General features: G+C 41.0%; 1 protein-coding gene and 1 long non-coding RNA gene across 3 annotated transcripts in view; one reads left to right on the forward strand and one right to left on the reverse strand.

Annotated features, from left to right (window-relative positions):
• Window positions 1-273: 273 nt before the first annotated feature.
• LOC119877900 lies at window positions 274-9,333 on the reverse strand. Its single transcript, XR_005384778.1, has 2 exons — window positions 9,235-9,333; window positions 274-360 (listed from the first exon to the last, which is right to left on the reverse strand). It is a non-coding gene; the product is annotated as an uncharacterized LOC119877900 (long non-coding RNA).
• Window positions 8,089-13,236, forward strand: part of AGPS (alkylglycerone phosphate synthase) — a 134,387-nt gene continuing 129,239 nt past the window's right edge. The window contains exon 1 of one of the 2 annotated variants that reach the window (XM_038584941.1): window positions 8,089-8,325. In XM_038584941.1, the coding sequence (XP_038440869.1) occupies window positions 8,288-8,325 (38 nt within the window). In that variant the 5' untranslated portion in view covers window positions 8,089-8,287. Of the gene's footprint in view, window positions 8,326-9,433; window positions 9,712-13,236 lie in introns of those variants that run through there. The other variant, XM_038584940.1, reaches the window with a different exon arrangement.

Here is a 13,236-nt window from a genome sequence, read left to right on the forward strand (position 1 = left end):
TTCTACCGTAAGTTCTTCTGAAAATGGAGTAGGATTCCTAAGAATGTATATAGTCCTGAAGCAGCCGAAGGTAGATTTAGCCAGAGTTGTTACAGGTGCCTGAAAACCACTGACTTTTTGCCACAACAGCCTCAAACTTGGCTCTCTTTGAGGCTCTGGAGGACTTGTAGCACATTCAAAGACTTACTTCATTTCTTTATCCCCAGGGAATATGTTTGAGCAATGGAAAAAAAAAATTTCCCAGCATACCTGAATTAGGACAGAAAAGACTTATCTTTGAGAATATCTCTTTTCCTGGGTACTGGATCACTGTTGTCCACACACACACACAAATGGACTAATCAAGAAGGCTTAAGAAACCTGAAGGTATGAAAAGGCCAAATGGTAGGATTTGTAAATAAACAATTTCCAAACCATGATCTCCATAGCTTAAAAAAAAATTGCCTTGGGAACAATTGGTCCAGGATATCCTTTTAACTATTTACCACTGATCTAAATACAATGATAAAAATAACTTTATAAGCCTAGAATGGGAGTGAGCCTGAATTTACAAGGTAAATCAATAACTTAATTAATGATTAAGTACAAATCTTGTTATGTCACAAAAGCCACACTAAATTTATTGACCCCAGTTATAAGAATTAAGTTTCTGTTCATACATGAATTGCATTTCGAAATTTTATTTTTTCAAAATTTGATTTTAAAGTGTAGGCATCATTTCCAAAATGTAAGAAATTTAAAAATATATATTTTATATGATTATGGAATTTGCCTTAATTATGAAATTATGCCTTAATTATTTTTGACAACTTTGTTTTATTAATAATGGCACTGCATACTACTTTATGGCAATAGAACCACTTCCAGCATCTAATTGTCTAGAGTTTACCCAGCAAACATTTTAGCAGACATCTATAGAAATACTTTAGAGCAAGCAGTTCTCAAGATGTGGCCTGGAAACCCTGGTGGGTGCTTGAAACACTTTCAGGGTGTCAGCAAAGTCAAAACCATTTTCATAATAAGACTAAGGTGTTATTTGTCTTTTTCACTCTCATTCTCTCATGAGTGTTAAGTTTTCAGTAGTTAAATGGCACGTGATATCTCAACAGATTGAATTCAGAAGCAGATATGAGAATCCAGCTGTCTGCTATTAAGCTAGGCATTAAAGAAATTTGCAAAAATGTAATGGAATGCCATTCTTCTCAGGTTTTTTTCCTCTGGGAAATACAGTTATTTTTAATAAAAGTATTTTATTTAGATTAATACATATTGGTTTCTCATTATAAAATAATAAAGAATTACTTTAAATGTTTTTCAATTTTAATTTCTAATACGGTATAAGTAGACAGGTATGTAGCAGATATAAACAAAAGCTAGGGGCAGCCCCGGTGGCGCAGTGGTTTAGCGCCGCCAGCAGCCCAGGGTGTGATCTTGGAGACCCTGGATGGAGTCCCATGTCGGGCTCTGCATGGAGCCTGCTTCTCCCTCTGTCTGTGTCTCTGCTACTCTCTCTCTCTGCATCTCTATGAATAAATAAATAAAATCTTAAAAAAAAAAAAAGCTATTGGGAGGGGGTCTTAATTTTTAAGATTATTAAAATACCCTAGAGACTTTACTTAAAAGCTTAAAAGTTTAGGAACACCTTGGTGGCTCAGTGGTTGAGCACCTTCCTTTGGCCTAGAGCATGACTCTGGAGTCCCGGGATTGAGTCCCACACCAGGCTCCCTGCATGGAGGCTGCTTCTCCCTCTGCCTGTCTCTGTGTCTCTCATGAATAAATAAATAAAATCTTTAAAAGAAAACTTAAAAGTTTACTGTGTTAGAGTATTAATTGATAAAATATCGAATCTTGATTTTATATGTCCTAAGGAAAATAATTATTTTAAAGTGACTGTAATTTTGGCTTCCAAAATGCCTGCACACTTTTCATTTAACAATAAATCTGACAGGTAGGTAGCCTAGAAATTACTCCTGCCAGAAATATGAAAAAATAAAGAAATAGAGAATTTTAGATTGTATAGTAATCTAAGAGCGGTAAGACAACATAAAGTACTTTCAACTCTACCCCAATGATTTAGCTAAGTAAGTCAGTTTCTCCTTGCCTATATGGTGTGATTGACATCCTGGAATAGAAATGTATTGTGACAGAACATGGAACCACCTTTAGCCACTTTCACATTAAATATCTTCACTTCCTAAGCTACATCAGTGCCCTTTACTGGAGAGACACCTAACCACAGTTCAGTGCTCTCCTGTTATTCAAAAGCATCGTTAAATTCTTTTGTAGTTCTTCAGGTCTTCATCATTTGCTGGTACGGTCTCTTTTTACAACTGCCAACAGGTCCTCTGGTATATCCAATGGGCTGGCTTCAACTTGAGAACGAATTCCAAAGTAGTAGTCTTTCCAGGTATATCATGCTAATCCTCTGCTCAAGAGCTTGTAATAGCTCCCGCTAGATCAAGTTTTGACTCCTCCATTAAGTTTTCAATGCTCTGATGATTTGGTCTCACATTACCCATTCAGCCTTATTTGTTCTCTCTCTAATACTGATTATCTTTTCTAGGAAGCCTGTCATCCTTAAACTAGCCTCACTTTCACTTCCATAATAGCAATTAAAATTTACTATATTTTTTTGCTAATTAATCCTTTAATAGTTCTGGGAAGTAGTCATTATCATCTCAGTTTTCCAGATGAGGAGCCAAGCCCTGAGATATTAGTGTGAGAAGCTCAGATAATATATCTGGTCAATGATAGAGCCAATATTTGAACCCAATTCTGTCTGGTAGTGAGGCTAGTGCTCTCAGCCATTACACCAAATATATGAGTAAGTCAATTAAACTTAAATGGGCTAAATGATCCAATATTTTATACTTGGGCTGCTTAAAAGAAAACATGTAAGGGGCACCTGGGTGGCTCAGGTGGTTAAGTTGCCTACTCTTGATTTCAGCTCAGGTCATGATCTCAGGATCTTGAGATCAAGCCCCATATTAGCTCCCCACTCAGTGGGGAGTCTGCTTGAGATTCTTTCCCTCTGTCCTTCCTCCACCACCTCTCTCTCTAAAATAAAATAAATAAATCTTAAAAAAAAAAACAACCACCTAAGCTGTTTACAAGAGACACATTTAGGGATCCCTGGGTGGCGCAGCGGTTTGGCGCCTGCCTTTGGCCCAGGGCGCGATCCTAGAGACCCGGGATCAAATCCCACGTCGGGCTCCCGGTGCATGGAGCCTGCTTCTCCCTCTGCCTGTGTCTCTGCCTCTCTCTCTCTCTCTCTCTCTCTGTGTGTGACTATCATAAATAAATAAAAGTTTATTAAAAAAAAACAAGAGACACATTTAAATATATATGTATACAGAAATATTAAAAGTTAAAGGATAGGAACACACACACACACATAGGTGTAGCTAGAGTTCAATACAAAAATCATTATTAAAAACAAAGAGGGATATTTGATAGTTGTAAAAGATTCAATTTATCAGGAAAATATAATTTTGACATGTCTAATACATAGTTTTGAAGTAGAAAGCAAAGATTAGCAGTACAAGGAAAATTAGATAAATCCATAAAAACAGTGGGAGATTTTAATATGCTTTAATAACTGATAAAAATAAGTAGACAAAATAAAAAAAACAGGATATTAAGATTTAAAAAACTTAATGATTAGGTCCAATTTATTTTTGGGGAACACTATATCCTAAAACAAGAGCAAATACAAATTTTTTTCAAATACAAATGAAAATTATTTGGGACTGGATAATAATGAAGATATTGTTACCAAAACATGAATGAAGTCAATTACTTAGAGAAAAATGTATAGTCCTAAACACATATATTAGAAAACAAACATACAAAAAAGGCTAAAAAATAAAAAAGCTAAGCATTCACCTCAAGAAACTAAGAAATAAAAAGTAGAGGATAGGAATCAATAAGGAATATTAGCAGAAGTTAATGAAAGAGAAAGCATACATAAAATAGAATCAACAAAGGCAAATGCTGGTCCTGTAAAAAAAAAGTAATAAAATTGATAAATACCTGGCAAATTGATAAGAGGGAGAGAGAGAGAGAGCGAGCAAAATAACCAATGTTGAGAATGAAAAGTGGGACATTATCAAAGATCTTATAGCTGTTAAAATGACAATAGAAGACACTATGGAAAACTTTGTCAATAAATTTGAAAATGTAATTTAAGCAGATAATTTCCTAGAAAAAATGCAGTCAAAAACTGAAACAAGTAGAAACAGAAAATCAGAATAACATTAAACTATTTAATCTATAAATAAAAACCTTTCTGTAAAGCAAGCTCTAGGTTCAGACCATTTCTTTGGCGAATTCTAACAAAGGAAGAAATAATGATCAATTTTACACAAACTCTTCTCAAAACTTAGAAAACAAAGGAGTACTCACTAGCTGGTTTCATGAGGCCAGCAAAAGTTGACATGCTCCTATTAGGAAAATAATAGACCAGCCTTACTAGAAGCAAAATCTTAAACAAATTTTAAGTCACTATTAAGTAATATATAAAAAGGCCAATACTTCATGATCAAGTTGGATTTATGCTAGCATTGCAAGATTGGTTAACAGTGGAAAAACAATCCATGTAATTTACTGTACTAACAGAACAAAAGAGAAAAATCATGTTATCATCTCAACAGATGCAGAATAAACATCTGATAAAACTCAATATATATCCATGATAAAAACTCTCAACAAACTAGGATTAGAAAGGGAGCTCCTTAATCTACTAAAAGGTTAAGGAAAAAAAAGAACAACAACTAGCAAACCACTTCAAACAATGGTGAAATGTTGAGACATTTCCCTTTGAAACCAGGAATAAGATAAGGGTGCTACTCTTACAACTTCAATTCAACATTGTACTTGAGTTCCTAGCCAGCTGAATAAGGCAAGGAAAAAAAGTGTAAGGTATAAGGATCAGAAAGAAATCAACTGAAGAAATTAACTGTTATCGTTCACAAATGATATTGATATAATTGTATGTAGAAGATCTAAAAGAGTACCAAAAAAATAATAAAATAAAAGAGTATACCATAGTTAAGACATGTGATACTGGCATAAGATAGACAAATAGACCAATGGATTAAAATACAGAGCCCAGAGATAGACAAATGCTATTTGGACACTTATGACAAAGATGGCAATGTAGAACAAGATCTGATTTTTTTTTTTTTAAGATTTATTTATTTGAGAGAGAGAGAGAGAGAGAGAGAGAGAGAGAGATTATGCATGCCCAAGCTGGGGGGATGAGCAGAGGGAGGGAAGAGAGAGAATCCCAACCAGACTCCCACTGAGTGCAGAGCCTGATGTGGTGCTTGATCTCAACACTCTGAGATCATGACCTGGGCTGAAATCAAGAAGTTGGATGTTCAACTGACTAAGCCACCCAGGCACCCCTGGAACGAGATCATTTCAACAAGTGGTACTAAAACAGCTGGATACTCATATGGAAAAAACCCCCAGAAACCTGATCTTTACCCCATAAACAAAAATTAATTCCAAGTAAACTATAGATGAAAGGAAAAACTATAAGGCTTCTAGAAGGCAATACAAGAGATTTATTTTCATTATACATTCACAAATGATGATATCCAAATGGTCAACAAACATACAAAAAAGTCCCTCGACTTCATTAGTAATCAGGGAGATATGAATCACAGTTAATAGTAGATAATAGCTAAAACTTAACTAGACTGACAAAACATATGGTAGAACAATGGCAATTCTCATATGCTGCTGGGATACATTTGTGCAATTTCTGTGGAATAGTTTGGCAATTCACTACCTATTAAACATATGCATAGTTGGTGACCTAGTAATGCTACTCTTACGTGGGTACTTAACAGAAATTCATCTACATGTACAACTAGAGACATAAGCAAAAATGTTCATAGCAAGCTTATCCACAATAGTCCCAGCCTTATCGACAATAGTCCATTAATTATAGAATAGATAAACTTGGGTAGCCCCGGTGGCTCAGCAGTATAGCGCTGCCTTCAGCGTGATCCTGGAGACCCGGGATCGAGTCCCACATCGGGCTCCCTGCATGGAGCCTGCTTCTCCCTCTGCCTCTCTCTCTCTCTCTGTCTCTCATGAATAAATAAAAATCTCGGGGATCCCTGGGTGGCGCAGTGGTTTAGCGCCTGCCTTTGGCCCAGGGCGCGATCCTGGAGACCCGGGTCGAGTCCCACGTCAGGCTCCTGGTGCATGGAGCCTGCTTCTCCCTCTGCCTGTGTCTCTGCCTCTCTCTCTCTCTCTGTGACTATCATAAATAAATAAAAATTAAAAATAAATAAATAAATAAAAATCTCAAAAAACAAAACAAAACAAAAAAAAAACCTCTGGTATATATATTTAAAGGAATACTATATGGCAAAGAAAATGGATGCACTATAACTACATGCAATAATATGGATAAATATCACAAACATGTCAAAGAAACCAAAGAAGAACATACCATATATATGATCATATAAATTCAAAAAGCAGGTAAGGGATGCATGCCTAATTGTGAGAACCATAAAGAAAAACAAGGAAATGTGTACTATAAAACTGAGGATGGTGGTTACCTTCAGCAGGTAGGGAGAGTGAAGGGATTGGGAGAAGGCATAGGGGGATTTCCAGGGTGCTAGCAATGTTCTATTTCTCAATATAAATGAAAGTTACAGGGGTGTTTGATTTGTGATAATTTATGCTTTAGCTCACTTTTCTCTGTGTTATATTTTGTAATAAACATGTATTAAGTGCAAGAATTCCTTAATTCAGGGATTTCCTTAAAGCAGGTTATTCTGTTGATGTACGCAAAATTTGTAAACTTTGCTTCCTGAGAATTCGTGAGACAACGGTGGAGAAATCAGTGAACTATTGCCTAGTGTTAGACTAAACTCTCTGAGAGTCAAGTAAAAATAAACCTCAATTGGACAACGGTGAAGAAATCAGTGAACTATTGACTAGTGTTAGACTAAGCTCTCTGAGAGTCAAGTAAAAATAAGCCAGCAGTTCTGCAGAGAAGTAATGGAAATCAGGGCTGTAAAGAAATTTTGTGCATGTTTCAGGCATTAATCTCACCTATTTAGACTTTTTTGTGCCTCATATTAGAAGAGATATAAATGCAAATAAAAGCCATTCCATTTAAAATTCCTCATGTTCTTGGGCTCACCCTTTGTTTCTGTGCATGTGGTCCGCCCTCCATTAGGATCTAGGCTATTAAGCGCCAAGTGTTCCAGGACTCAGAAGGAACAGGTGTATTGAGATGGCCCCACTGAATGTTATATTCACCGAGATTTTGCTTTTTCTAGGAATCATAAGCATCTCAATGGACCATGCTTTGTGTGAAACATTCTTTCTTTGAAATATACTTCATGGCACTCTGCTTGGGCTTTGCTTTTGTAAGGAGAGGGGGTAGGAAACTCTTCACCAGGATCATCTACATCACACTTATTCTAACCAACAGTACCATACATTCCCCCCCCCCCCACACATATATCTTAACTCCTAATTAGCCTGATTATGTCATGTAGATGAGGTATTGACTTATGATACTTTCGCATCTCAGAGAATTAGGTACATTTGCTTTTACTACCTGTACTTCATTACTACATACATATTTGAAAAAAACTATCAGTAGTTTTTCCACTGGTATATAATTTTGGTTTACATCAAACTTTTCATCACCCAGGAGGAAAGGCTTTTTGTTACTCTGTTGATATGTGCAAAACTTTTAAATATTGCCTCCTGTGAGCTGATGGGAAGCATATCCACACTTCAATTTGGACAACAGTGAAGAAATCAGTTAACTGTTGACTAGTGTTAAGCTGAGAGTCAAGCAAAAATTAATAGAGCAGTCAGTCGCATTCCAAAAAATTGAGGACGTTGTTATTTATAATATAGCATTTTGGCAAGAAAAGTGCCAATTTTACATGATTGCAGGCAAATGTGCTAGTTGGTTTTTTTTTTTTTTTAATTTAACTTATTTATTAACGAGAGACACAGGGAAAGAGAGAGAGGCAGAGACACAAGCAGGCCCCATGCAGGGAGCCCGATGTGGGACTCGATCCCAGGTCTCCAGGATCACGCCCTGGGCGGAAGGCAGCACTAAACCTCTGAGCCACCCAGGCTGCCCACTAGTTGGTATTTTAATGCTGTTCTAGTAACATGTAGAAAGGGTGTGAGAAACTTGAGGGTTAGAGTAGCTGAACTCTCAAGCTTGAGGAGACTCTCTCTTTAGAGCACTCAGTTACTCCTCTTGTCCCTTTTCTTCACTCCTCCATTTGAAATGCCAATGGAGAAAAGGAGCAGCTACAGAGGAGTTGGGTATGTGATTCTAGAGCTAGAATGGTTACTTAATGCTGATCTCTTTCTTAAGATCTGGATATCTGGCATTTAAATCAGGTCTTTCTCAGGAGTATTAAGTAATTCTTTTGTGTTAGTCAACTCCTGGAATGTCTTAACTTTCATGGAGCGCATGTTAGAAAGAAGGGGACTTCATTGGGCTGGGAATGCCGGTGACAACTCTTTTTCTTACCATTCCCAAGGCTCATCTTTGAATTGCACCGTATGCCAGAAGGAACCTTACCTCTTCTAATGGTTAGGCCTGCAAGGTGCTTTATAAAAACAAAAGCCTATCTAATGCACTGGCCGAAGACACTTATGGAGCCCTGCCCTATGACGTCTCCCTAATTTCACCAAGTGCCGTTACCCAGAAAAGTGCATTTGTAGCCAAGCGAGAAGTTCTGAGAAGTTCTAAAAACAGCCGTTGGGTAATTCTCTCTGTAGCAACAAAAAACTCTGCCTGTAGGCAAGTAAGGAGGGAGGCACATCATTCAGTAACGAGCGGAAAGGAAATCTCGGTTTGCAGCTCAGCTTTACGTCCTTAGGCCGGTCAGTTCTCTGAGCCTCAGTTTTTTTCATCTGTAAAATGGGAGATTGCTTGAGGTCTAGCGTTAAGCACAGCGCCGATCACGAAGTAGGCGATGAGGAAATAAATGACAGCTATTTGGTCTGATGGTTACGGGCGAGGAGTCCGTTTTAAGTTTGGTGAAGCGGAGGGGACACGCGGGGGGAGTAGAAGGGGCTGGTTCAGGGGAAGGATGGCGCTGTCCTAGGCGTCGGCCCCGGGGAGCTACACGGGGGCCCGGGAGGGTGCTGGGGCACCTGGCGGGGGGGAGGGGGGCTGCGGTGGGGATTCCGGCTCGGCGCAATCCGGGGACGGCTGGAACTCACCTGCGGGGCAGGTGCTGGGCGTCCGAGGCGTGACCGCGGAGGGCGGGCGGGTGGGCGGGCGCTGAGACCGTGCGGCTGCCGGCGCATGGCACCCGCCGCCCAGCCGCCGCGGTGGCTGCCGGGATGCGCCGCAGCGAATGGTCGCGCCGGGCGCCGCTCTGAGTGACCTTTCACCCGCGCCCAGCGGTCCGGGCGGTGGCACAAGGCGGAAGCCATGGCGGAGGCGGCGGCTGCAGCCGGAGGGCCGGGCGTGGGCGCGGGCTCAGGCTCCGCGGCGGGCGGGGGCCGGGACTCCCACCCGGGCCGGGACCGAGCGGGGCGGAGGCTCCGGGTTCTCTCGGGCCATCTGCGGGGCCGGCCCTGGGAGGCTGTGAGTACCAATGAGTGCAAAGCGCGGAGAGCCGCGGCGGCGGCGGCGCCGGCGGCGCCCACTGCCGCTCCCGCCGCGCAGGAGTCGGGCACCATCCCCAAGAAGCGGTGAGCAGCGGCTCGGCGGAGCGGGCTGGCGGCGGCGGCGGCGGGCGGGGCCCGTGCTGCGGGGGGCGACGGAGGCAGCCTGGTCCCCGGAAGGGCAGGCGCATCTCCCGAGAGGGTGGACGGGACCCCGGGCTCCGGCAGGAAGGCGGCGGCGCGGGATGCCGGGTTCTGGCTCCCTTACTCGAGAGTCACAAAATCTGAAGAACTCTTTTTTTTGGGGGGGGAAGGCTTCAGCCACCCCCCCCCCCGCTTTCTTGGATTCTTAATTACCAGGAATTCATGATCTTGAATTAATTCTTGGGCATGATAAGGTCTTGCAGCGGATACAGAGGGTTCCGTGATGCGCCTCCCAAGAAGCCTGATGGAAGCGTGTACTGGATGCTGGGTCTCTTGCAATTGGCGCAAGCCTGGGTGGTGTGGCTCTTGGAGGAAGGTGCTGACGGGGTGTCTGTGGGGCAGGTGTGCGTTTGCTGAGGGGCACGGGCCTTGACTTTGAGGGAGGAAAGTGAGGGGTGGTGATAAGCAAAAAAAACCCCAAAAAACAAAACAAAACAAAAACAACTTCAGAAGCTAACTAATGATTCAGACTGTGGTGGTGGCTGCTGAGCTCCGGTGTAACTAGAAGCTGAAAGCCCCTTGCCTGTGGATGAGGATTTTTTTTTGAGATCTTGACTTAGTACTTTTTGGAGAAATATTAAGCGCTGTTGGAAGCTACTAGAACAAACTCTTTTCTGAGATGTGGCCCTTGTCACGCGGATGAACTTTCAGGGTGAGAGAAAGTGTGGGTAATGTTTCATGGGTGCTTGTCCATGTGCCAGAGACTGTTAAATCTATTACTTCTTTTACTCCTCTCCAAACTCTGAGGTAGGTACAGTCATCTACAGATGAACGAGTAGGACATTTAGAAGTTTGTTTCAGATTCCCAAATACATCTTATTAACTCGAGGGCCAAATTCTTAGCTTGTACTACTTATGACGAATTCATTCAGTAATTCCGCATCCATGAGTCCTTCCTCTGCCGGGTGTATACTCTGCCAGGAATACAGAGACTTAAAAATGCAATATTTACTTTAGGAGCTAACAGCCTAGTAAGGTAAAGGTAGAATACGGTGTGATAAGAAATTTAGCTGGTGACCATAGCAAATGGTCACTTAACCCAGTTTTATTTATTTATTTTATTTTTTAAAGATTTTATGTATTCATGAGAGACACAGGGAGAGAGAGAGAGAGAGAGAGAGAGAGAGAGGGAGGCAGAGACACAGGCAGAGGGAGAAGCAGGCTCCACGCAGGGAGCCCGACGTAGGACTCGATACCGCGTCTCCAGGACCAGGCCCTGGGCTGAAGGCAGCGCTAAACCGCTGAGCCACCCGGGGATTCCCCCCTTTAACCCAGTTTTAGATATGTATGTAAGGTGGAAGGCTTCCGGGAGTAAGGATTGAGTGGATCTTGAAGTTTGGTTTGGAAGTAACCTGGTGAAAGAGAAAAGTGTTCTTGGCAGAAAAACAATGTGTTCACAGGTAAAGCAGTGAAAGATTAGGAAACTGGTTGAGTTCAATGTGGTAGGAGGAGCTGAGAATAATAGAGGGTGAGGGTTGGAGGCAAGTCTTGTTTGCAGGATTTTATGTGAGGGCAAAACATGATTACATTTACCTTTTAGAAAGGTCCCATTGGGGACTGAATTGAAGAAGGTTAAGCAGTTGAATGTATAAGGGCTGGGAAGGAAGACCTGAGTTTGAATTTCCACTACACAGTTCCAGTTGCATGACCTTGGGCAAGTGTCACTTAACCTTTCACAGAGCTTCAGTCCCTTGTCTGAAAGTGATAGTAATTCCTGCTTTGAGTGTTGCTGTGAGAATTCAACGATACAGAGTTAGGTGATCAAGGGCTTAGTGCATTGCCAGTTACATAACCCTTTACCAAATGAAATTATAGATGCAATTTTCATGGAGTCCAAGGACAGAGAAGTCATTTAGGAGACTCTTACTCTAATGACAAGTATTGCCATTCTGAACTAAGGCATAATATTGGGAATAGGCAAACCTATTTGAAAAAATAATTAAGACGTAAATTTTTTTTTTTAAGATTTTATTTATTTATTCACAAGAGACACAGAGAAAGAGGCAGAGGGAGAAGCAGACTCCATGCGGGACTGGATTCCAGTCACGCCCTGAGCCGAAGGCAGAGGCCAAACCGCTGAGCCACCCAGGTGTCCCAAGACTTAAATTTTTAAACTTGTTTCCTGAATGATTGGGGTGGGCGGTGGATTCAAGGATCACATCTTGGCCTCAGGCTTCACTTGATGTTATATTAGCCATCACTGGGTTTAAAACTTTTTTTTTTCCCTAAATGGTTTCATGTACACTTATGTCTATTTATTTGTATGTATCTGCATGATTGTACATTTATATGCATGTTCACGTTGTTAGAACTAAGTAAGTACATCAGGTGTTCCTTATTGTTAGATTTAGGGGCCTTGGTCTGCAGCAGCCAGAGAAATATAGTAATGTTTATAAGGTACACTGGGGTGATGAATGAGGCTTCCTATGGCTGAAGGTGACTGGTTTATGTGGTTATTCTATAGACAGAAGCCACAACTGTAACTTACTATTGGCATAGATTACACCTTGTAGAAAGCTCCGGTCTTTCATTCAGAGTTAGGTGTGGCTAGTGAGAAAATCTAGTCCTGTTCAAATATTTTGAAGTTTGAGTCAAAATATGAGGGAACATAAAAACTTGTATTATATGGAACATCAAAAGCTCCCTTAGAAAGTGATCTACTTAACTATATTGTTAATGGGGAACCAAGGTCTCCCTTCAACTCCTCCTGCTTAGTTGGGCCTCAGTTTGCCAGCAGCAGAGCTGAGTCGAAAGGGAAGACAAATGATGAAGCAAGGAGCCAGGGTTTAATAAAATTTGAGTGTGACTGTATGTCACTTATTTGGAATCACTTGGTGATGTGTGTTATTTGTATAACTCCTCTCTGATTACCTTGGATGAGGTAATTAGTTGTAATTTTTCTAACTCATGGCTAGTTATCATTATGGAGTTGGAGGAGTGACTTTTTGAAACTTCGTGTTTTCATTTTCTTTGTAGGATAGTCATGCATATGTTAATCTACCCAATGTTTACAGAATAATTGCTTTATGACAAGTAATGTCCTAAGGACTGAAGGCAGAAGGATGAATAATTGTCCTTGGCCTTAAGGAATTCACAATAGTAAGGGATATACACATTCCAGTACAGTTTGAGTAGAGCCGCTATAAATATAGGTACAAAGATAGCACAATGGAAAGGAGAGTGATTATCCTTGGGGTCAAGGGAAGCCTTCTGGAGACGTTTTAAAATATGGATGATGGTGTGGCAGGTTGGTTGGATGGTGAAGAGAGTTCCAGGCAAAGATATTAGCATATGGCAAAGTAAGGTGGCATGAAAGTGCATATATATTTAAGTAACTAAACAATTCAGTATTGGTAGAGGTGGAAGTGAAGTAAAAGGAGTAGGGCACTGGCAGGTCATGGAGGCCTT

The sequence above is a fragment of the Canis lupus genome, chromosome 36 (assembly GCF_011100685.1).
Source record: "Canis lupus familiaris isolate Mischka breed German Shepherd chromosome 36, alternate assembly UU_Cfam_GSD_1.0, whole genome shotgun sequence".
In the NCBI taxonomy this organism is placed as follows: domain Eukaryota; kingdom Metazoa; phylum Chordata; class Mammalia; order Carnivora; family Canidae; genus Canis; species Canis lupus.